The sequence below is a fragment of the Bombyx mandarina genome, chromosome 17 (assembly GCF_030267445.1).
Source record: "Bombyx mandarina strain Sakado chromosome 17, ASM3026744v2".
Taxonomy (NCBI): domain Eukaryota; kingdom Metazoa; phylum Arthropoda; class Insecta; order Lepidoptera; family Bombycidae; genus Bombyx; species Bombyx mandarina.
In genome coordinates this window covers 1,343,117-1,366,488 of record NC_143223.1, presented here as the reverse complement: position 1 = coordinate 1,366,488, position 23,372 = coordinate 1,343,117, and the positions used below count along the sequence as shown (strand labels likewise).

The window sequence follows — 23,372 nt, the reverse complement described above, 5'->3', positions numbered from 1 at the left end:
GGTCACCGTCGGTCATTAGCAATGGTAGGAGCATAGCCAAGTTTCTGCCTGCTATTCCTCTCAAACTACCTTTGAAAATAAACATTCCATAACGCTTAGGAAACTTCACGGCTCATTAATGGATCCTGTAGACCGAATGATAAACAGTCGACGTCGCCCAAAACACGTCATTACGGATCCTCCCAATCCATTAACGGTGCTTTTAGGTATCACAAGCACCGGTCACCGTCCTCGTCGAACCCGTCGCTTGCGAGGAAGGGTTCGACGAGCGAATTAACCCATAGACACAGCCCACTGAGTTTCTCGCCGGATCTTCTTAGTGGATCGCGTTTCCGATCCGGTGGTAGATTCTGCGAAGCACTGCTCTTGCTGGGGTCAGTGTTAGCATCACTCCGGTTTGAGCCCCGTGAGCTCACCTACTAGATAAGGCTACGCTGAAATAGTCTCTCAAGGCTATCAGTTTAGTTAGGGGAAAAAAGGGCTCATTCTGAACCCGGATATCACATTGTGGATCTACACAGCCCTACAGGTAGTAGAGATCAGCTTTGCTCCGGCCCTATTGGTGCGCTGATAAAAAAGACAATTCCATGTAACATAAGCTTATTTATTTCATTAGCTGCTTAGATCGCCTCATTTCCCGCTGGTATAATTGTTTACCAGAGTCCGTAGACACCAAAGGCTAATGCGTAACGCATCTTGAGGAAATAACTCTCAATGTTACTGTAAAGAGTGACTAGAATATTTTTATTGTCCTTGCGGGTAGATGTGCATACTCCCCACCTTATAGTGAGTGGTTATGGTCGCTCATCGACATCAGCAATGAAAGAGGCACAGCCAAGGCAGAGAGCCTATCGATGAGTACTCTCTTCAAACCTCGTCTGAATAAGGACACGTTATAACGCCCAGGAAAATACCCCCAAACGTGCTGGTGCAGCTTTGACACTTGTCTTACCCTTCAAAGTAGAAACAACGACTGCTTAACAGCAGCAATAGTATGCATAGCGGTACCTACCCATGGGGGCTCACATTACGCTGTACCACCAATGAACACCCAAAATTAATTATGCGGGTTTGATTTTTAATTAATTTATGTTCTTTTCTTCATCGTGTAAGTCGTCTCTAAGCACGTGCTAGGTTCGTACCTCCTTAGAAATGTTCGTTCCTGCCTTCAATGCATGGTAAGCACGGTGAGCATCGTGAGGAATTAAAAGCACCGTCTTACCATCATACTTTAAATGTTTCTCGTAAGACCGGCTCTCGTCCGGATTCCCCAGTACTCGAAATTTGAATATAATAAAAAATAAAAAAAAGTTTGAACATTATTATGGTTCTATTGTCAAAGACTATTAATTACCCTTCTATAATCACAGATTTCGGCAAGATTATACTAAAGACATATAATATTAATCTATATGTACTCTTTGTATTATAAACATAATACATGATAGTGTGTTTAATGTTTTTTTTTATTAAATATGAAAAGTATTTTTATGCATAATTAAAAAAAAATAACATTCTGCACTCCTCTATATTCTCTAAAAGTGTAGGAAATTTCATACTCCTCCGTCCACGCAATTTTCATAAAAATGTGTACTAAGTTTTTGCTTCACGTATTAATTAATATATAGATAGAATTCATGTCTCAAGGCAGGTCACGGCAACCATGTTATGATATCTGCCAGCTCCAGTAACAAAATCTCACCAAACAGAACATGGGCCCAACTGCAAATTAAATTCATCTTGAAAAAACCGGTACAACCCATAAAATGTACTCAGTAAATGAGAAGGGATATTCCAACTTGAAATTCAAGTCGATTTATACGGTACACGGACCTTATTGCGTAAGCTAATTAGGAACTCGAAATTCGATGCATAAATTAAGTAATCTTGCAAATAAAACTGCATTACCATGAAAATGCATTAAAGTCAGTTATACTTTAAAACCGGTCGAGATTCAATGGTAATTTAAATACCTCATAATATTAAGTCGCACATACTACTCTGTGGTAATTCATTGGTTACGTAGCTAAATATACTAAATTTTTTATTCTGAAATTCGATTTTTTTTATTTCGCAGATTTAAACATGTATTCGTCCTTGGGATCCTTCTAGGACAAGTCCAAAATAAAAACATAAATTTAGAAAGCCATCATGAAACAGAGAGTCACACTCTAAAATGTCCATTCTCTAGACTAATCGAAGATATTTTTCATATCCATAATAAAACAGATAAAATAACTCAATTGAAAGACAGAGAAAAGACTAAATTATTCCTTAATACTATAGCTAACATAACAAATAGCAATTCAGACAAAAAACAAGAAGAACTAATTAATGATATAATAGCTTCTATAAATAGAATCAAAGAGAATATAACTAAAGGGAATACAGGAGTAATAAATGAAGCGATATTACTAGACAAACCTATCAAAGTGAATCAGATTAAAAGCGGCATTGAAGAGAAAATAGACGTACAAACAAAAAATCAGACTAACAAAATCAAATCCAGTAATGAGAGGGATAAAGGCAAAACTACTACAACGGAAAGAACTAAATACGTTGAAATATTAACTATAGAACCAAACAACACTAGCACTAATTCGGCCAATGCGACGTCCAATAATATAATAGAGATCTTGAAACATTTGATGCCGATGTTCAACAGTACAGTAACGAAGGAACTTCACAACATAACCATTATAGAGAGGAATCAGAACAAGGATCAAACGTTTTCGGCAACAAAAAACGTTTCAACAATCGTAGTCACTTACTGTGACAAAGATAATTTAACGAAACCAAATTTTACACTTTCTGATACATCGCAAGATTATGAATATTATGATGAAGAGGAAATCGGTGATGAAATATTGAATATGACTACAGGAGAGGAGAGAGATATATTGGAAGCTGCTGAATATGGGATGCAGAAAATGCATGAGTTGTATAGCGTTTTGGAACCAAAATTGTATTCTATGGGTAAGTAAACGAAACGACTATAATTACGATTTAAGTTAGTCCTGTGTGCTTAGTACGAGTTTTTTAACATTCTCGATAGCGTAAAAGTTAGCCCAATTTTGTATGCAGTTGGAACAGCGCCCCTAATGGCAAACGTACGCAAACGATCCCATTCCACACAAATATGAGCTAACTTTTACGCTATCGAGAACGTCAAAAAACTCACACTAAGCACACTGAAACCAAACGGTAAAGAGACACAATCAGCGCAAACACATTATTTGGGATCCTCCCGATCCACTATCAGTGCTTTTATTCATTTCAAGCACTGATCACGGTCCTCGTCGAACCGGTCGAATGCGACGAAGGTTTCGTCGTACAAATTAATTCACAGACACAGCCCTCTGAGTTTCTCGGATCTTCTCAGTGGGTCCCGATTCCAATCCTCCGAATCTGGAAAAAAACCTAACACGGCTTAGTAACAAATGTATTTTAGTAAGATAAACATAAATTTCGCTTAGTACGCGAATATGATTCAATCAACACAACAAGCATCAACAATTCAATGTTTTTAATCGTACTTTAATTATGTTTACATCATTCAAATAGCTGAAGATTTTTTTTAATTGAAGATTTAAATTATATTGTTTTCCAAATTTTAACCTTCATATATGGCTCTCCCGTAAAGTTTAAGAAATCGTCAGGATAATCGCCTTATCGTTGCCGCCGCTGACAACTCCCCGAATCCTGATGAAGCAGGAGCCATTCACTGTCGACGCCCTAGACACGTCCTTACGGATCCCTCAGATCCAATAACCTTTGCCTTAGACGCCTTCAGCTCTAACACTAGGAGTAGGCCTAGGGACCCCGTACCGTACCGTACGTAACCGTACTCGTCGAACTCGACAAAGAGGTCGACGTGCAACCTAACCCATGCATCAGCTCGCTGAGTTTCTCGCCGGATCTTCTCAGCGGGTCGCGATTCCGATCCGGTAGTAGATTCATTCGCGAAGCAGCTGCTCTTGATTTGTTAGGTCTCCTTCGGAGGCGCTCAGGCAGCTGTTAGCAAATCCCACCCCTCCTGGCTGAGCCTTTGCTCGCCCACCTGTCCTGGTGAAACTGGATAGGCCTCCGGGCCACCAGTAATCCTTCAATCCTAAAAAAAAGTTAAAAAATGTCGCTTAGATCAAAATTAAATAGCCTTTCACTCAAACTAAATAAATTACTAATGTAATCAATGAATGGAAGCCTGGTGCTCTATGCTTACCAAAGTAAATACTGGTGCAATACTTTTACTGGTGGTGGGACCTCTTGTGAGTCCGCACGGGTAGGTTCCATCACCGCGACTATTTTCTGCCGTGAAGCAGTAATGCATTTCGGTTTGAAGGGTGGGGCAGCCGTTGTAACTATACTGAGACCTTAGAACTCTTATCTCAAGGTGGGTGGCGGCATTTACGTTGTAGATGTCTATGGTTCCAGTAACCACTTAACACCAGGTGGGCTGTGAGCTCGTCCGCCCATCTAAGCAATAAAAAAATTTACTTTACAATGTGTGAGAACTTGAAGAGAACATATGGCTATTTTACGGTAGAAATAGGCAGGATAATAGCAGGTATTCATGTGGACCCACAACATTCTTTACACATTAGGAAGTGAACAGTACTAGTGCTATAACGTGCTACCATTCTGTACCCAGGTCTGTGGCTGGACGACAAGAATCCAGCTCGCTACGTGGCTGCTTTCAACGCACCCTCAGAGGACGCTGCGAGATTCTCCAGATATGGCTACGCTTCGCTCCAAGCAGCCACCAGACTGAAGCAACTCGCCAAGTACGTAGACCGTGAATCATTTTATCAATATTTAACGTTCCGACCTTGCGGTTGGCAGGTAGTTCAAATTATTTTTACTGCTTGAACAAACTGACTACATATGCGTTAAGTGTATACCAGCGTATTTATCCGTTTAAGCAATAAAAGTATCATCACAGCGCGTTACACCATCAAATCACTTGTATGATATTTTTACTGTTGTCCAGTGCTGTATTCACGTCTCGCTCAAGTCCAGTTCTAGTGTTCAATTTGATTTGACATTATCAGAGCTGTGAGTATTCAAATTGAAATTTTATATGACTATCAAAAGTTATGGCCAGGTATTGAATATTGAAGAATAGTTAGCGCAATTTTGCCGACGAATAGCACATAGCCTAAAGCACCGGTCATCGTTTTTGTCGAGCCCGGCGCTTGCGACGAAGGGCTCGGCGAGTAAATGAACCCTCAGACACGACCCACTGTGTTTCTCGCCGGATCCTCTCAGTCGGTCGCGTTTCCGACCCGGTGGTAAATTCTGCGAAGCACTACTCTAGCTAGGGTTAGTGTCAACGCCGTCAGTTAAGAGCCCCGTGAGCTCACCTACTAGTTCGGTAAATCGAGAATAACCCCTCGAAGTTACTAGGAATATGTATAGGGAAAAGAAAATTAGTCTCTCTTGAACACGAAAACTAAAAAAATATACGAAACTTCAGAAATAGTAAATTGCGAGTAATAAAGTTGAGATTAATCCATAAAAGATTTTTTAGTTATATCAACGATTGACAAAAACCAAGGAATGCTATAGTAAAATATAAATACTGTAAAAGTATAAACTGCTATTAATTGCAGCGATTCCGTAACTGACACAGATGACTTTCCGTTTTATGGACCGCGAGGATGTCGAATGCGGATTTGACTTGCTTGCTTAATAACCACTCGGGATGATACAAATTAGTTTACGAAACGAATTTATCGTGTTTACACATCCAAAAATACTTCTTACAGGGAATTAAGTGAGAACAAATCTTTATATAAATTACGTGTCACGTTGTTTGTCCGCGATGGACACCTAAACTACTGAACCGATTTTAACTTCTATTTTTTTTAAATATCTGTTTTGTGCCAACTTAGGCCTTAGGATGGTTTTTATTTCGATTAGTTGTCGCAATATTTATTAATTAACAATAAAATGATTTATTATGTTGATTATTGTTATTAATTGTAAGTTTCATAAGTTTAAAACAGATGGCGCCTTAAATCAGTTTTTACAGATAATTGTAATACTGTCTGACATTAATATCTCATAGATGGCACTGTATTAAAAATACTGTTACGCGCTGGGGTTCGCGATAAATAAAATTTCACCAAAGTACAACTTAAAAACTTAAAACACTTCACAAACACTTTAAAACTTTCAATTCACTTGTTACGCTTCGCTTCAGGTGTTCCGTTCGCTATTTCGCTTCGAATAGTTCCGATTACTGACTGACTACGTGCCATCCCTACAACGCTTTTATAGCCAATACCTCATCCCTAGAATTATCGAGAATATTCTACACATCTCTAGTAGTAGTTTCCGCTATCTGTCAAAAGATGGCGTTGTACTTCTCGAGCGTTCTAGATCCTTCGATATTCATTCGACTATTCGGCGATAGATGGCGTTACTCTTACCGGCGTAACAATACCAACGTTTCACATAAGCTACAATTTAATGACATAAACACAGAGTGTTGCCGAGGCTGATACTTCAGCATGTCGTCATAGCCGGCCAGGTGTTATTTAGAAACAAAAACCTTAGCCACAGTAACGTGTGACCGGGTCTGCTAGCAGTCTATAAAATCTCCATCAATTAAAATTGAAAATATTATCAAATTATTATATTTTCACGGCTTCCTCTGCAAAAGACATCATAATCTTCAAGGATTATTAAAAAAAATATTATTTCGTTAGACCTTTAATTAAATAAGCATGATTTACATATCCTGCGGATGCTGATGTCGGCGTCATTATGTTTCCAATTTATTATAATAGTCCTTCGTGTTAAAATATTTCGAAACATCTAAAAGTCAATATGAGATAATTAGGTGGTTGATAGTTCTATTTTGTATTGCTCTACGTTGGCAGACGTAATCGAGGCCAAATCTAGTATTAAATGCCTATCTAAAGCCACATACATCCCATCACAATATAATATGAATACTACCATATCTGGCTACTTCTGCCGTGAAGCAGTAATGCGCTTCGGTTTGAAGGGCGGTACAATCGTTTACTGTTAAAAAAGTGAGACCTTAGAACTCATGTTTTTAAGTGGGTGGCGGAATTTACGTTGTAGATGTCTATGGGCTCCGGTGACCACTTAACACCAGGTGGGCCGTGAGCTCGTCCATCTTCTAACTATCAATTTTTTTTTAAGAAAAACGATCCAACGTGTAGGTTTGCATTGTAAGTATGCTCAAGAAGGTACCCACCCGTATGTCGGCTATTTCCACAGTGGCCGTGTATTCCGAATTTAAAGGTGAGATAAAAGACTTTGTCAACATGTCTCGAGTTTATTCGCATATTTAATATCGTGGTTCACATTTTCATGTTTATGAGCTCCAGTAACCATTTAAAACTAGTTGAGCCGTGAGTTCGTCAATACATCTATGCAGAAATAAAGAACTACACGACTCACGAAACTTTAAGTACCAAAATACAATGAATAATTTAGGAATTTGTTTGAACCTTTCAACCCAGCTCGAGATATAAGTTCTAAGGTTACAATACAATACGTATTCCTCAATGCTGAGGGTTGTGTCCACAATATATACTACTACTAATTAGCTACTACTAATTAAGTAAGCTTAGACATGTTTACATGTTTGATTTTCATCATACACTAAGGACCTATTAATATTTGCTTGAGAAATTTGAACACCGCCACGCTCGCGTCGCGAAATACGATTGAGACCGTCTTATCCTATAACGACTTCAAAATGTACAAAATAAAAATCTGCAATAACAATTTAAACTCAATTTCAATAAAACAGCAATATACTTATAGAATATCTTGTGTAACGCGACGATTTTAATTAGACGACTCAGTATCGATATTAAATAACAGCGTCTTTAACGTAATATCGATACCTCTGCAAAGTGTTATGTAGTAATAATTGTCTTTTGTAATTTTATCAGAAAGCGTTACGAAATAGGTATGCTTTGTACATCTTGTCGTTTACGAGAACGAAATTCACTGGTGGTAGGACCTCTTGGGAGTCCGCACGGGTAGGTACCACCACCCCGCCTATTTCCGTCGTGAAGCAGTAATGCGTTTCGGTTCGAAGGGTGGGGCAGCCGTTGTAACTATACTGAGACCTTAGAACTTATATCTCGAGGTGGGTGGCGCATTTACGTTGTAGATGTCTATGGGCTCCAATAACCACTTAACATCAGGTGGGCTGTGAGCTCGTCCATCCACCTAAGCAATAAAAAAAAAACGTTTGTATAAATGAAGAAATTGCACATATCTTTTTGAAATTATGCATCAACCTCCAAGTGCCATTAAGCACGTTTTCAAAAGCTCTGGAAAACACCGAATTTTCTACCGCCTCCTCGTATAAGCTCATCCGCAATGACAGATACTACACTACAGATTAAAACATCAGCGACGTAAGCGCTTAAATATATTATTTTTTTACAATTGTCTAAACAAAACATTTTGAGTAATATTAATGCGCTTAAAGCCCACATGAAGGCGTGGGAACTTCACAAAAGAACAGAGTGGGTGTTAAATGTAGTAACACAACTGAAATGCATGTTTAATATAAGCCGAAACTTAGACGAATGATGATGTAGACATCGTTAATATTATAAAACAATTTTTTAACCCTACCTATGCAGATAGCCTTGAGAGGCTGTTTCAGCTTCTCCTTAGCGTGTAGGTGAGCTCACTGGGCTCAAACCGGGAGTGTTGCTAATACTGGCCCTAGCAAGAGCAGTGCTTCGCTGAATCTACCACCGGATCGGAACCGCGACCCACTGAGAAGATCTGGCGAGAAACTCGGTGGGCTGTGTCTATGGATAAATATTACTATAGTACCTATTCAATTATATTATGAAATCTGCAAACGTTTAGAAATTGAGTAGGAGGTTGAGTGATATTGTTGTATATTGTGAAAAACCAGATAAGGTTTAAATGCTCTGTCATGAGTAAAGATAGATATAGAAGACAAGAAAAAATCGAATTCAAACTTCGAATACCGAATATATTTAATGAAGATTACAATTTTCAAACTTCAATTACAATTGAATTAGAATTACCATTTTCAAAAACAAAAACAAAAAGTAGCCCCGGCAATTAACAAACTAAAGAGCGGATGGTTAGCGTGGTATGGACATGTGATGCGTAGAAGATGCATGTGACTAGGAGATGTGTGGAAATGGTAGTGCAAGATAGAAGGGAAAGAGGTCGACCGAAGAAGAGATGGATGGTGTGTGTGAATGACGATATGGAAAGAGAGGAGTGAGTGTTGAGATGACGGCTGATAACAGAGAACGGAAGAGAAAAATTAGCTGTGCCGACCCCACCTAGTGAGATAAGGTGGAGTAACTATACTGAGACCTTAAAACTATACTGAGTGTCACTATGTAACTATACTGAGACCTTGGAACTCATATCTCAAGTTAGGTGGCGGCATTTACGTTGTAGATGTCTATGGGCTCCAGTAACCACTTAACACCAGGTGGGCTGGGAGCTTATCCACCCATCTACGCAATAAAAAATAAAAAAAATAAAAAAAAAGAAGAATGAATATTACAATTTTGATTTTTGTCGCACGAGTAGCAATCAAAATTATACCTATTTCTGCAGCGAAGCAGCAATCATGCCTCACGCATCATGCCTCAAAAACACGCGGCGATCACGTTATTGTGTCGATTCGTAAGCTCTAACGTGACCTCGTATACTCATCTAAATCAAACACGGGCTTTAATTAAGCTTACCAATCGAAAGAGCGACGAGGCCATCAATAAAACATTCTTCCTGTGTCCACAAGTGACATCCGTGTCATGGTTTATCTATGGCATCACATATAAAATGCGACACTTAAGGCAGCGTCAAATTTTCATTGTCAATTACGCAAGAATGGCATTGGCCCGACAACGCGCCGTGTATTCAAACACGCCGTACGTGGAATAAACTCTTATCAAATGGAATAGCGTTGAATTAGACATAGCTCAATGATAAATGACAAACACGAACAAGAAAACTAGTTACCCTGATGATTCGCACGATAATGTTTGGGTAATGCTGACCATAAAAATAAGATTAAGCTATTGAATTGAAAATTAAATAAGATTAAACTACCCATCTAATATTAAATCTTTATTAAGTTTAGTCTATTATAAACATGTAAATATTCTGTGTAAATTTTTATCTGCTTATAATGTTTATCTTTAAAGTAGTTAGTTATATATTTGTTTGTGTTGTTCTTAAAACCACAGATTCGCGTATGGAAAAACTGACCCTATGTATTTGTATTTCGATTTAGTATTTTTTTCCCCCACCAAGCACCTGTCATTTTTGTAAATACTTTGACATTGGCAAAATCAATGCCAAAGGCATTGGATTCTAAATACCTTATATAAAAAAAACTACCCACCTTGAGACATGAGGTCTAAGTCGAATTGCATAGTATAACGGCTACGATGTTAATCCCTACCCTCTACAAGCCGGAACAAATTACTGATTCGCGACAGAAATAGGCAGCATTACGGTATCTATCCGTGCCGATTAACCAAACTATATTTCTATTCTAATCAGCCCACAGACGTCCACCACTGGGCACAGGAATCCCCCAACCCTCGCCTAAAAGATCGGTCCTGCGCTGCTTCCATCCAGGGGATCCCCCGAACCTCAATAGGTCGTCGGCTGTGTGGTGTCGAAAAAGAATAACACCTCGCCTTCTCTTCCCATGGGTGTCATAAGAGGCGACTAAGAGATTATCCAGAGAACGGACAGCAACGTTCTCTAAGTATCATAACAGCACACTGCGATCGCCAACCCGCATGCCAAGCGGTTATGGCAAACCAAAAAACAAACCATGTAATAGTTTAAGCCTGTACTAGGCTGCACTAAAAGTATCGGGAATGGAATATTTCCACTGTTCCTGTCATATTAAAATCTTTTTAATTGAAAACTCCTTGGTTTTAAAAATCGAATACCATTTATTTATTTAAAAAAAGATTCTCGGTCTTGTCACGAGGTTTTGTCAAACTTGTTTAGTCGTTGAGAAAATGGAATTGACTCGAGAAAATTCAAGAGCGATGATTTATAATTATAATTATTTATTTATAATTATACTTTCGAAATGGTTTAACACAAAAACAGTGTGTTGACCGGATGATTTCTGCATTTGGTGATGAAGCCCCATCCAAAACCACAATTTATCGCTGGTTTGCTGAGTTTCAACGTGGACGTGTCAAGCTCAGTGATGATCCCCGTCAAGGTCGTCCAAAAACTGCAGTCACCCAAGAAAACGTTGATGCTGTGCGTAAGTTGATTGAAGAAGATCGACATGTGACATACCGCGAAATTCAGGCAACTTTAGACATTGGCATGATTCAAATACAAATAATCTTGCATGAACAATCAGGTGTAAAAAAGTTGTTTTCCCGATGGATACCGCATTCGCTCTGTGAAGAGCAAAAAGCGGCTCGCGTTACTTGGTGCGTCAGAACTCTCGAAAGATTCCACGCAGGATCCTCAAATGCTGTATACAACATTGTATCAGGTGACGAATCCTGAATATATGCGTACGAACCCGAAACAAAAAACCAGTCACGAGTTTGGGTGTTCGAATATGAGTTAAAGCCAACAAAAATTGTTCGTTCACGGAGTGTTGCAAAAAAAATGGTGGCCACGTTTGTCTCCAAAACCGGTCATGTTACCAGTATTCCTCTTGAGGGACAAAGAACGGTTAATGCAGAATGGTATGTTAGCATTTGTTTGCCACAGGTCGTTTCTGAACTCCGTAAAGAGAACTGCAACCGCCGCATCATCCTCCATCACGACAATGCGAGTTCTCACACCGCGCACAGAACAAAAGAGTTTTTAGAGCAAGAAAACATAGAATTATTAGACCATCCGCCGTACAGCCCCGACCTAAGCCCTAATGACTTCTATACTTTCCCTAAAATAAAGAATAAATTGCGTGGACAGAGATTTTCATCACCTGAAGAAGCTGTGGACGCCTACAAAACGGCCATTTTGGAGACCCCAACTTCCGAATGAAATGGTTGCTTCAATGATTGGTTCCATCGTATGGAAAAATGTGTCAAATTTCGCGGAGAATACTTCGGAAAGCAATAAATACATTTTTAAATAGTAATGTTGTGTCACTTCGTTAATTCCCGATACTTTTAGTGCAGCCTTCGTAACATGCGTCCTTCGTCTACTTTTGCCTTCAATGATGCAATGTGAAAGCTAATATGCTCATTGTCTTCCGAAGGTCATCACAAATTCGTCTCGTATCTTAATCTGCATTTCGCAATGCCTACATTTCTATTTCAACCTTAGCTTTCACTGATTAGTAATGCATAGTGATTTATTGTGATCCTAAAATTTACTAGACGTGTTCCAATAACAGGTTTCATCGATGATATGTAGAAATAAATGAGTATTTAAATGCGATATCGATTGACTTCCACGGTGAAGAAATGTTGTTGTTGTTGTAGTCCTAGGGTACCCCGCTGGTACATAGGGCCCTCACAAGTTGTCTCCACTTGACCCTATCTTGCGCTTGCTCCTTGACTTCACTCCAGGTCACGTTGGCAGTCCTCATCTCACTCTCCACGGTGCGTCGCCAAGTGTGTACAGGGAGACCAGGTCTTCTCCTGCCAAGCGGTTGCGAACGCGATTGATGCTGCGTTGACTCCGCTGCGCCGTAGAGTGTGTCCTATCCAACGCCATTTCCGATGAGCAATGTCTTGCGCGATGGGATTTTGGTCACATTTAATCCAAAGGTCTTTATTAGAGATAGTGACTGGCCAGAATATGCGGAGTATCGACCTCAAGCACTTATTTACAAATACCTGCAGTCGGTTCGTGAGTGTCTTGGTTACTCTCCAGGTCTCACACCCGAACAGGAGGACACTTTTGACAATGGAGTCGAACAGGGTCAGCTTAATCCGACGGGTCATGACACTTGACTCCCAGACTGGTTTCAACTGCGCGAAAGCACCCCTGGCTTTCCTAATTCGTATGTCTATATCTTCGTCCGAACCACCCTGATTTGATATGGAACTCCCCATATATGTAAGCTTATGTGCTGACTTCAACACACAGTCTTGGAGCTTTAGGGGAGTAGTGTTTTTTGACATTACTCGCATGTCAACGGTTTTGTTGGTGTTGATACGCAAGCCTCTTTTCTCCGCAGACATACGGAGGTCCTCATGAACTAGCAACGGAACTGAAGAAGTAGCATAGCTTAATTTTAAAAAACATACCACTGCTACGCTTGCAGGATTATAGTGTTTTCCACAACCAATTCGCACATTTGCGGCTATAATTATGTCCTTGATAACTTCACAAAATCCATCTTTGAGGTCATGAAAACCATCCATCTTTTCATTAATTCCATCTTTGGTCTTAAATCAAATGTGGAGACCATTGGCGCATACTATATATTTCACGTGGCTCAAAAAAAAAGTTTAAAGGTGTCCATACTCACGTCTATACCTATATCTGCCGTAAAACAGTAATTTATTCTGTTTTGTAACGTATCCTTCATTACAACAGCGCGTCGCGTCATCAAATTGTGCGATTCACGTTTTGATTGTACGGATTTTAGTAACCCTTTAACATCAGATAGGATTGTCTGCTAAAATTCATTAAAAATAGTGTAAATAGGCAACGACATTTTTTTTATGATGCTTAGGTGGGTGGACGAATTGACGGCCCACCTTGTATTAAGTGGTTACCGGAGCCCATAGACATCTACAACGTAAATGCCGTCATCCACCTTGAGACATGAGTTGTAAGGTCTCAGTTCAGTACAACGGCTGCCCCGCCCTTCAAACCGAAATGCATTACTGCATCACGGCACAAATAGGCAGGGTGGTGGTACCTACCCGTGCGAACTCACAAGACATCCTACCACCAGTAAAAACCATTTAAACTATGACGCTGTTTCGTCTCGCCGCGTACCCGTCTTGCCTTAAACATATAGACTTATAGAAAACACGTCAAATTTCACTGCGAAGTTTTCCAACTTATAAATAACCATAGTCTAAAAGAAAACTTGTCGAGACAGTCTCGTCTCGATATCGTTAGCTACTCGAAAGTGACTCTCTAGAAAGCAGAGTAACCCGTTGGAAAATACAAAACGAGCTTCACAAGACATGTACATGAGAAATCGCGGAGCTCCCGCTAACGACAGAATAATCGATGCCGACGGACTCAGAAAATTGCCTCTAATGCCTTCGGGATGCACGCAAACTACTACTGATCATTACGTCGCAGTTGATAATCTATATCCGATTTCATCATCTAACTGTGATGTTGGCGTGAGAATACAGTTTTTGGGTATTTTCCTAACTGTTCAACATTGTTTAAGGATAATAGTACATCCGACGACGTTTACAAGACAGCTGACTATACTTGGCTAACTGTAACTATAATTGAGACCTTAGAACTTATATCTCAATGTGGGTGGCGCATTTATGTTGTAGATGTCTTGGACTCCAGTAATCACTTAACACCAGGTAGACTGTGAGCTCGTCCACCCATCTATGCAATAAAAAAATAAAAACCGAGCGAGTATAACTTGCTCGGGAGACATATGACCCGAATATTGCTGTTTAGAACTTTGTATTCGAGAAATTATCTTGGTAATTTTGTTGGGCGTTTCAATTCTTTGTCAAATAGGTTCTGTTCTAAGAGGGCTATAATAAAAGACAACCCCCAAAAGTCCGTGAACAGATCTTGTAACATAAACGTAACTTGAAAAGTGTATGAATATGCATATTAACCTTTACGGGAACGTTCCAGTGTCATGGTATTTATGCTGTGAAGCAATCTTTTTTTTTACGATTGAGGGTTTACTGGTGGCCCGGAGGCCTTTCCAGTTTCACGAGGACAGGTGGGCGAGCAAAGGCTCAGCCAGAAGGGGCGGGATTTGCTAACAGCTACCCGAGCGCCTCCAAGGAAGACCTAACAACTCAAGAGTAGCTGATTCGCGAATGAATCTACTACCGAATCGGAATCGCGACCCGCGGAGAAGATTCGGCGAGAAACTTAACGGGCTGATTCTTAGGTTAGGTTGCACGTCGAACTCTTTGCCGAGTTCGACGAGTACGGTTACCGGGGTCCCTAAGCTTGCTCCTAGTATTATAGCGGAAGGCGTCTAATGCAAGGGTCATTGGATCTAATGGATCCGTAAGAACGTGTCTAGGGCGACGAGGGTGATTGGCTCCTGCCTGATCAGGATTCGGGGAGTAGTCAGCAGAGGTAACGATGCGAAGCAATCATGCATTACGAGTTTAAGACGCCATACTGTATATTTAACTACAGTCTCGTATATGAGTACCGGCATTCAGGTTATGATGTCCATGGACCTCTCTCTTAGCATCAGGTAAAGTGTGAATTGGTCCAAATACGACATCATATTATTTTCGTTACTCTTCGCAAGACATAATTCTTCTTCTTTTTTTCTCCACCTTATCTCACTAGACGGGGTCGGCACAGCTAATTTTTCTCTTCCGTTCTCTTTTATCAGCCGTCATCTCAACACTCACTCCTCTCTCTCTCATATCGTCATTCACACACTCCATCCATGTCTTCGTTGGTGGACCTCTTCCCCCTCTAACTTGCACTACCATCTCCATACATCTCCTAGTCACATGCATATTCTCTCTACGCATCACATGTCCATACCACGCTAACCGTGCGCTCTTTAATTTGTAGATTACCGGGGCTACTTTCACACAAGGGCAAGTCATAATTAAAACTAAATTTGATCTCGAATTTTCTATTTGGAAAACACTTTCCGTGGTCACACACACACAACTTTATACGATAAATAATATAGTATCTAATCAAATGGTATTGACGAGACTATCATTGTATTATGTTTCTCAAGATTGCAAGCCTTATATGCTCGCTCGCCGAACTCAATTGATTTAAGATTTCACAGGAAACGGAACCAGCTTGTGTTACGTATTTACGTAATAGGTTTTTTTTACGATTACTATTTTATCGTTCGGTAATTAAGTAGAAACCTCTTTTCTTTTTATTTACTGTTGGCTGTTTAGACTCTGAATCGGTTGTGCATTGTTAACGCCTATGACTGCTGCCATTTTTCTTATTGCTTACGTAGGTGGACGTGCTCACGGCCCAAATGGTGTTAACTGGTTACCGGAGCCCATAGATATCTACAACGTAACCGCGACCCACCTTGAAACATGAGTTTTTAAGGTCTCATTTTTAACAGTACAATGGCTGCTTCGGCCTTCAAATCGAAACGGATTACTGCTTCACGGCAGAAATAGGCAGGATGGTGGTACCTACCCACTACCCTAACATCAGGTGGGCTGTGAGCTCATCCACCCAGCTAAGCAATAAAAATAAAATCCTCCATAACCTAAATAGGTTTGATGTTATTACCTACTTGACTATGAACCTCAAGCAACGCAACGGCAATTTGTTTTGTCATGAGCCCTGTAATCAGCCCGAGGCGATGCACATGCGATTTACGCTTTCAAGTGCAAACCGCAGCTTTCACTCGTAGGAACGTGTGCACTTTCGCTGTCGCGGCCGCCTCGCTAGCCACCGTTTCGCGTGTGAATGAACTCTACATATTGTACACATTACACGTGCGTGTGAGTCGTGCGTGTTTGTTTTTTTTTTTTTGGTTGTTTACATTTTGTATTGTAATAGCGTCCGCGGTTTTTATACGCAGTCGGACGAGCACACGACCCGGCTGCTGTTAGATTAACATGTTTGTACATATTCATATTGAAATATATAATAGAAGTCTCAGGTGTACGATGGAAATGCTGTCACGCCATATGAGGCGTGTGGAGAGCTCTTACTGTTAGGCAGCAGCTTGGCTCTGCCCCTAGTATTCCTGAAGTCCATGGGCGACAGTAACCACTCACCAACAGGTGGGACGTATGCTCGTCTGCCTACAAGGGCAATAAAAAAAATACAAATGAGCCCAAATGAATGAGTTCTTCGCGGTAGAACTAGACACGATGTGTGGTTTTCATGCATTTTAATCAAGCTTATTATTAATAAGCCCCGTGATAATAGGTCGGTTCCAGTCTACTGGACATCTATGCTTAAAGTCGTCGTGGCCTAAAGGATAAGACGTCCGGTGCATTGGTATCAAGCGATGCGACTGTGCCGATGTTCGAATCCCGCAGGCGGGTAATTTTTCTAGTAAAATACGTACTTGGCAATGGCTTACGAATGACGTCCAGAATGAATGAAATAACACCGCGTAATAAAAATCAAACGTGGTAGGACGTCTTGTAAGTACGCACGGGTAGGTACCCGCCTATTTCTGTCGTGAAGCAGTAATGAGTTCACGGGTAGGTACGCTGTACTATAAAACCAAGACTTAGAGCTCAGGGCGGGTGGCGACATTGACGTTGCTGTTGGACTCCGATAACCACTTAACAGCAGGTGAGCCGTGAAGTCATTCAACCGTCAAAACAGTAAAACGATAGAGTCGAATAACAATAAAATAATAAAGATCACAAAATGTCCATTATCAAGAACCGGATGAGTTTGGTATCGGTAATGAGTTGTACCGGAATAGACAAGACCATTTTAAGGGCTAATTATAAGATACTAGCGGCCCGCTCCGGCTCCGCTCGGGTCTTTAACAACTCAACGATATTTGACGTTGTTTTATTTTTTTAAATAAAAGAACACCTATTGCGTCATAACTATAATCGTTAGACATATGCTGTCAGGACACTTTTTGTAAATAATAATGTGTTCTACAAAGTCGTAGTACATTATTTTGTTCTATCATCAATAGTTTTCGCAGGGCACGCGATGTAAATAATATTTTAGGTAATTTTATTACACCTTAGGTTACATTATTGGAATTTTAGTAAGGATCCCTAATTTTAAAAAGATTATAATAGCCTATGTCACTCGGAAATAGTGTAATTTCCCAACAGTGAAAGATTTTTTCAAATCGGTTCAGTAGGTTCGGAGCCTATTAAATACAAACAAACAAATCCTTCCTCTTTACAATATTAGTATAGATACTTACCCACTTGATCTACGCAAGTACTCGCAATCCAAACGAGATCATACTTACATATTATTATTATAATAATTAATTAGTGATATAACTATGCGGAACTATCATCCGCACCATCTGGATGGTTGGCGTTCCAGTACAATGCGTTTTAAAAACAGTTTTCTGCCTCGCACAGTAAATCTCTGGAATTCGTTGCCATCAGCGGTCTTCCCCAACAACTGCGACATTGGGTTATTCAAGAAAAGAGCATATTCTTATCTGAAGGGTAGGCAACGCACTGGCGTAAACGCTGGTGACCGTGGGCGGCGGTGAATCACTTACCATCAAGTGACCCGTCTTGCTCGTTTGCCTCTTAGTTGTTATAAAAAAAAAAAAAAAAAAACTATAATATATAAGCACAAACTGTTATATGCTTAGGGTTTTTTTTATTAATACGACGTCTAATTGCAGATAACTAGGTTCGTTGGAAACTCATGCACATTATAACGATAAATACTCTCTCCATTGTTTACAATAACAATCTGAAAGTGCGGAATATGAATGCTCAATCGTTACGCCACTAGTTTTTGTGTTAAAATAAGCGCGGGAAGGTATTAATTGATCACTATTGTTAAAACAGGTGGAAAGCTGCGAAAATATCTATCGGATTTAATTAAATCTTATCAATTTAGTATTACTTATATGTATTTATTTTATGTATTTCATTATATATGTACGTGTATGTATATGTTTACGTTATTTATGTGTGTATGTATATATATGTAGTCTAATATATTATGTATTAGTGTTTTATTTTTTTATTATTGTTCTTGTTTAGATTGTAAATTGTAAATTGATTAGATTGTATACTTCTACCCACTCATTTAAAGCTTTCCTTCGTTAAGAACGGTTAGCTGATAGAAAACTCAATTGTTGAGTTAAGCTCGCCATTTTTATATCTTATAGCAATTACTATAATATTAACTGTGTGTACAATAAATAAAGAATAAAGCAGAAGAAGAAATCTATGCAACATATCTGCTGTATCTTTATTAGATTTTCTGTAGAAAATACAGTTATCTGGAAGAGATCACTTTTAGCGATAAGACCACTTATTATACAATTATACCTGTCTCATGACTGTTTTTCAATGTTAATTGTATTTTGATGTCCAATGAAATATATTCTTTTTCTCTCTCTCCCCCTCTTTCACTCTCTGAGAACAGATCGGGAGATCGAAGAATCGAAGTAATAACTTTATTGCATTTTCTATTTCGTTTAAAATCAAAATTCTGAATGCTTACATCAACAAATCGATCCACATATACTTAAATATGTCATTGTGTCGCCGGCTAATTAATTTACAAACCGTACTCTGTCAATATATTGTGAACGGACACTAAAATGTACAATCCGACACATATATTTTCGTAGGTTTGTAGGTAGGCCCGATCCGTTTCGCGTAAAGGACCACGAGGACCCCACGAGAGGTAAGCAGAGAAGAGCAACTGTAGGAGACTCGACACCTTAAAACCCTCATTTGGATTTTGGCGCACAAACCATACGCTCACTTCTGCCTTGTGTTTTTTTTATTGCTTAGATGGGCGGAAGAGCTCACAGCCCACCTGATGTTAACCCATGGACATTTACAACGTAAATGCAGACACCTACCTTGAGATATGAGTTCCTTAGGTCTCAGTTTTGGCTGCCCCCTTAAAACCGAACCGCTGCTTCACGGCAGAAATAGGGAGAGTGGTGGTACCTACCCGTGCGGACTTACAAGACGTTCTACCACCAGTAGAAAGTATAATACATACATACGTACGTGTGACGTAATTTGGATAATAAATATGCGATTAGCTGCGCGGGATCACTACTACAGAACAATTAAACACATATGACGTCACACGTCGGTGTTCATGCTTAGCTTAACGTGTAAATATATGAAACTCGCGTGAATTTATTTAGGGGCTTTGAATAAACGTCAATCATGAATTTCACACAAAATAGTGATTGAAAGTTTCGATTTAATTAGAATCTCGGGTGCCTATTTCATAGATTTTACTCTGCAAGTAATTTAAAAAATAACAAAACTTAGCACGTAATGAAACGGCCCTATTAATTCAGTTCAGTTTTTTTTTAAGAATGTCTTAATAACGTGGAAAATTAAATACTATAGTTTTATTCTATTGTGAAGACAATGATCAGTAGAAAAAATTCGTTCAATAATTTGCAACAAAAAAAGTAATAACACACTTAACATTGATTGGGCAAAATTGCATTGTCCAATATATTACTTGCACTTGTAATTTTCCCAGCGTTACCACAATAAATAGGTTTCAGAACTTAACAAACTAGAGACAACAAGTTTTTTATAACGATTGAACAATGTACAAAAACATGTTTCCTCTAGTTCCGATTTCATTGGTTCAAGATTAACCTGGGCGCGTATTGTACGTCGCGTCGTGCCTACCGGCCGGTATGCGTTTCAAGGCAACCCGGTTACATATTTTCTAGAAGTTACCACAAAGTGCCGAAAAATATAATGATATTGCTCTTAGATGTTCTACTACTAGAGGTCCCGCAGTAGTCGAAATTCGACTATAATTAATTGGAATTGTAAGTTTGTACACTATAATGATTGTATTTTATACTTCTATAATCACAAATTTCGCCAAGACTAAACTATAAAAAATATTAACAAAGACAAACAATATTTAATCTATTCTCAATTTGACAACAGACGCCAAGAACAAAAGTTTGACAATAAATAGTATGCATGCGTGTGTGCGTCAAATACATGGTATGTAGTGTGTGTAATGTTTTCTTTATTGATTTAATGTATCTTTTATGCATTATTTTAAAAAAATATTAGCATTGTGCACTTCTTCTCTCTATTCTCTATAAGTGTGGAAAATTTCATACTCCTCCGTCCGCGCAATTTTCGTAAAAAGGGATACAAAGTTTTTGCTTTACGTATTAATATATAGATAAGTTGAAAAGATTTCTCACTGTCATCCGCATGTTTCACAGTGACGTAACTATTACGTAACGGCACCTGACTTTTGACACGTCATAATCAAAAAGCAATATAGTGGCATTTAATTATTATAAGTGACGAATTTCTAAACCAGGGTCTATTTGAATAGTAATGCAGGCACACTGAGAGAAGAGAAGCTTAAGAGTTTTGTAAATTTAGCGATTTTTTTATGAGAATTGGAATATGGTCCATTTCACTGTACTTTTACGGTTTAATTTCGCATTTTTTTAATGTCATTCCAGGGGTGAAAGGCAATTTGGTTTAAGCGATATTACATATAAGGCATTATAAGGTAAGGGCACCAGTAATTGACCACTCAAGAGCAATGCGATATTTTTGTTGACCGCATACATTTAAATTTTATAATATCGGTGGGTACTTAAAGGCAATCATTCCAATCTTCAGATTGAGTATTGCTAATAATTATTTGAATTTAACTAATCATAAACATTAAAAAAAATTGTTTAACTTTAATAAGTTTTTGCTTTAGTAGTTGACCGTATTTTAGCATTAATAGTTGAGCATATGAATAAAAACTATTTATAAGACAAATAAGATCACAGATGTCAAAACTCGAAACTTGAATTTTGCATAGAGAAAAAGTTCAGTGATGATCTTGATTGGCAACGGCCGTCTGGTGTAGTGGTAAGTGACATGGTCACTACACAAGGGGGTCGCAGGTTCGAATCCGCCCAAGGGAAGGTATTTGTATGATAAATATAAATGTCTTTTCCAGGGTTATGGATGTATATTAAATATAATAATATATACGTGTATAGTAAAAATCTTACATTTATATCGTTATCTGGTACCTGTAACACAAGTTCTTTACGAACTTAGCACGGGAACAGTTAACGTGGCGTGATTGTTAGTAAATATTTATTTATTTATTATTTATTATCTTGAGAAGTGGAAAGTACGTACACACTGCTCAACTCGGAAACATTCTTTTCTTACAGTCGGATATTAGGAATATTTGTGAAGTACATGTTTGTATATATACGTATATTGCTGTGAGCACAAAATAAACTCACGCACCCAGTGTGTATTCATCTTTAAATTTCATACGAATCGAAAGCGCTCATTGCTATTACGGATCATGACTTGACTGATTCATTACGTGTGACCCAAGCCTCGTTTATTCTCGATATTGTGGTACACGAAATCCAATTAACTGGCCTTTTTTAAGCTTTTTTTATTTGATCACAGCCAATATCTGAGCGAAAAATAACGGGCGAACTAAATTCGAGATTTTAGTTATTTATTTTTTATTGGATAGATGGATGGACGAGCTCACAGCCCATCTGGCGTTAAGTGGTTATCGGGGCCCATGGACATCTACAACGTAAGTGCCGCTACCCACCTTTGGTGGTAGGACCTCTTGTGAGTCCGCGCGGGTAGGTACCACCGCCCTGCCTATTTCTGCCGTGAAGCAGTAATGCGTTTCGGTTTGAAGGGTGGAGCAGCCGTTGTAACTATACTGAGATCTTAGAAGTCATATCTCAAGGTGGGTGGCGCATTTGCATTATAAATGTCCATAGGCTCCAGTAACCACTTAACACCAGGTGGGCTGTGAGCTCGTCCAACCATCTAAGCAATAAAAAAAATGTGAGTTCTAAGGCCTCAGTATAGTTACAACGGCTGCTCCACCTCCAAACCGACCCGCATTACTGATTCGCAGCAGAAATATGCAAGGTGGTGGTATCTACCCGTGCGGACTCACAAGAAGTCCTACCACCAGTAGGCGATATTAATTTATAATGTATGTTAAAAAAAGGATAAACAAAGCCGTGAATTATAAAAACACCTTAATATAATTCTAAAGAAACGTTAATGCAGTTATCTATTTAAGTAAACTCATCTGGTTGTGTAACGTTATGTAGCGTAATGCAAGTCATGGCGGCCAGTTACACCGGACTTACGGAAACTGTGAAATCTCGAATAAATTTATGCATAACACTTTTATTGCTGACTCATGTTATTGAGGGGCTTCATTGAACTTGCCATTAATGTGGTTAGGCGCGATTAGATCTGTTTCCGTTGCATTCCGTTTGGCTCTTAGATACAACCCGATGAGTTTCTCGCTTGATTTTATTAGTGGGTCGCCATTCGGTAGATTCAGCGAAGCACCCAAACGCAACATTGATATTGCGAGCTGTTTCTGCAGCGTTAGTTCCGCGTCGGATCTCGTATTCAAAAATGACTCAAAATTCGAAGCTGAATAAAAAAACACCTGAAAGTCGATAATCAAATATTACACATTTTTAAAAGAAGAACCTCATAGGTAGGTACCGTTTGAAAAATGTTTCACTGAAAAATCTCAAACCATGAAGG

The 23,372-nt window shown here is 39.1% G+C and overlaps 1 protein-coding gene across 1 annotated transcript in view; it reads left to right on the top strand.

The window, feature by feature from the left end:
- Positions 1-23,372, top strand: part of LOC114244670 (uncharacterized) — a 50,888-nt gene that overhangs the window by 431 nt on the left and 27,085 nt on the right. Inside the window, exons 2-3 of the mRNA XM_089734185.1 lie at positions 2,078-2,976; positions 4,652-4,784. Of these exons, the coding sequence (XP_089590311.1) occupies positions 2,078-2,976; positions 4,652-4,784 (1,032 nt within the window). The remainder of the gene's footprint in view (positions 1-2,077; positions 2,977-4,651; positions 4,785-23,372) is intronic.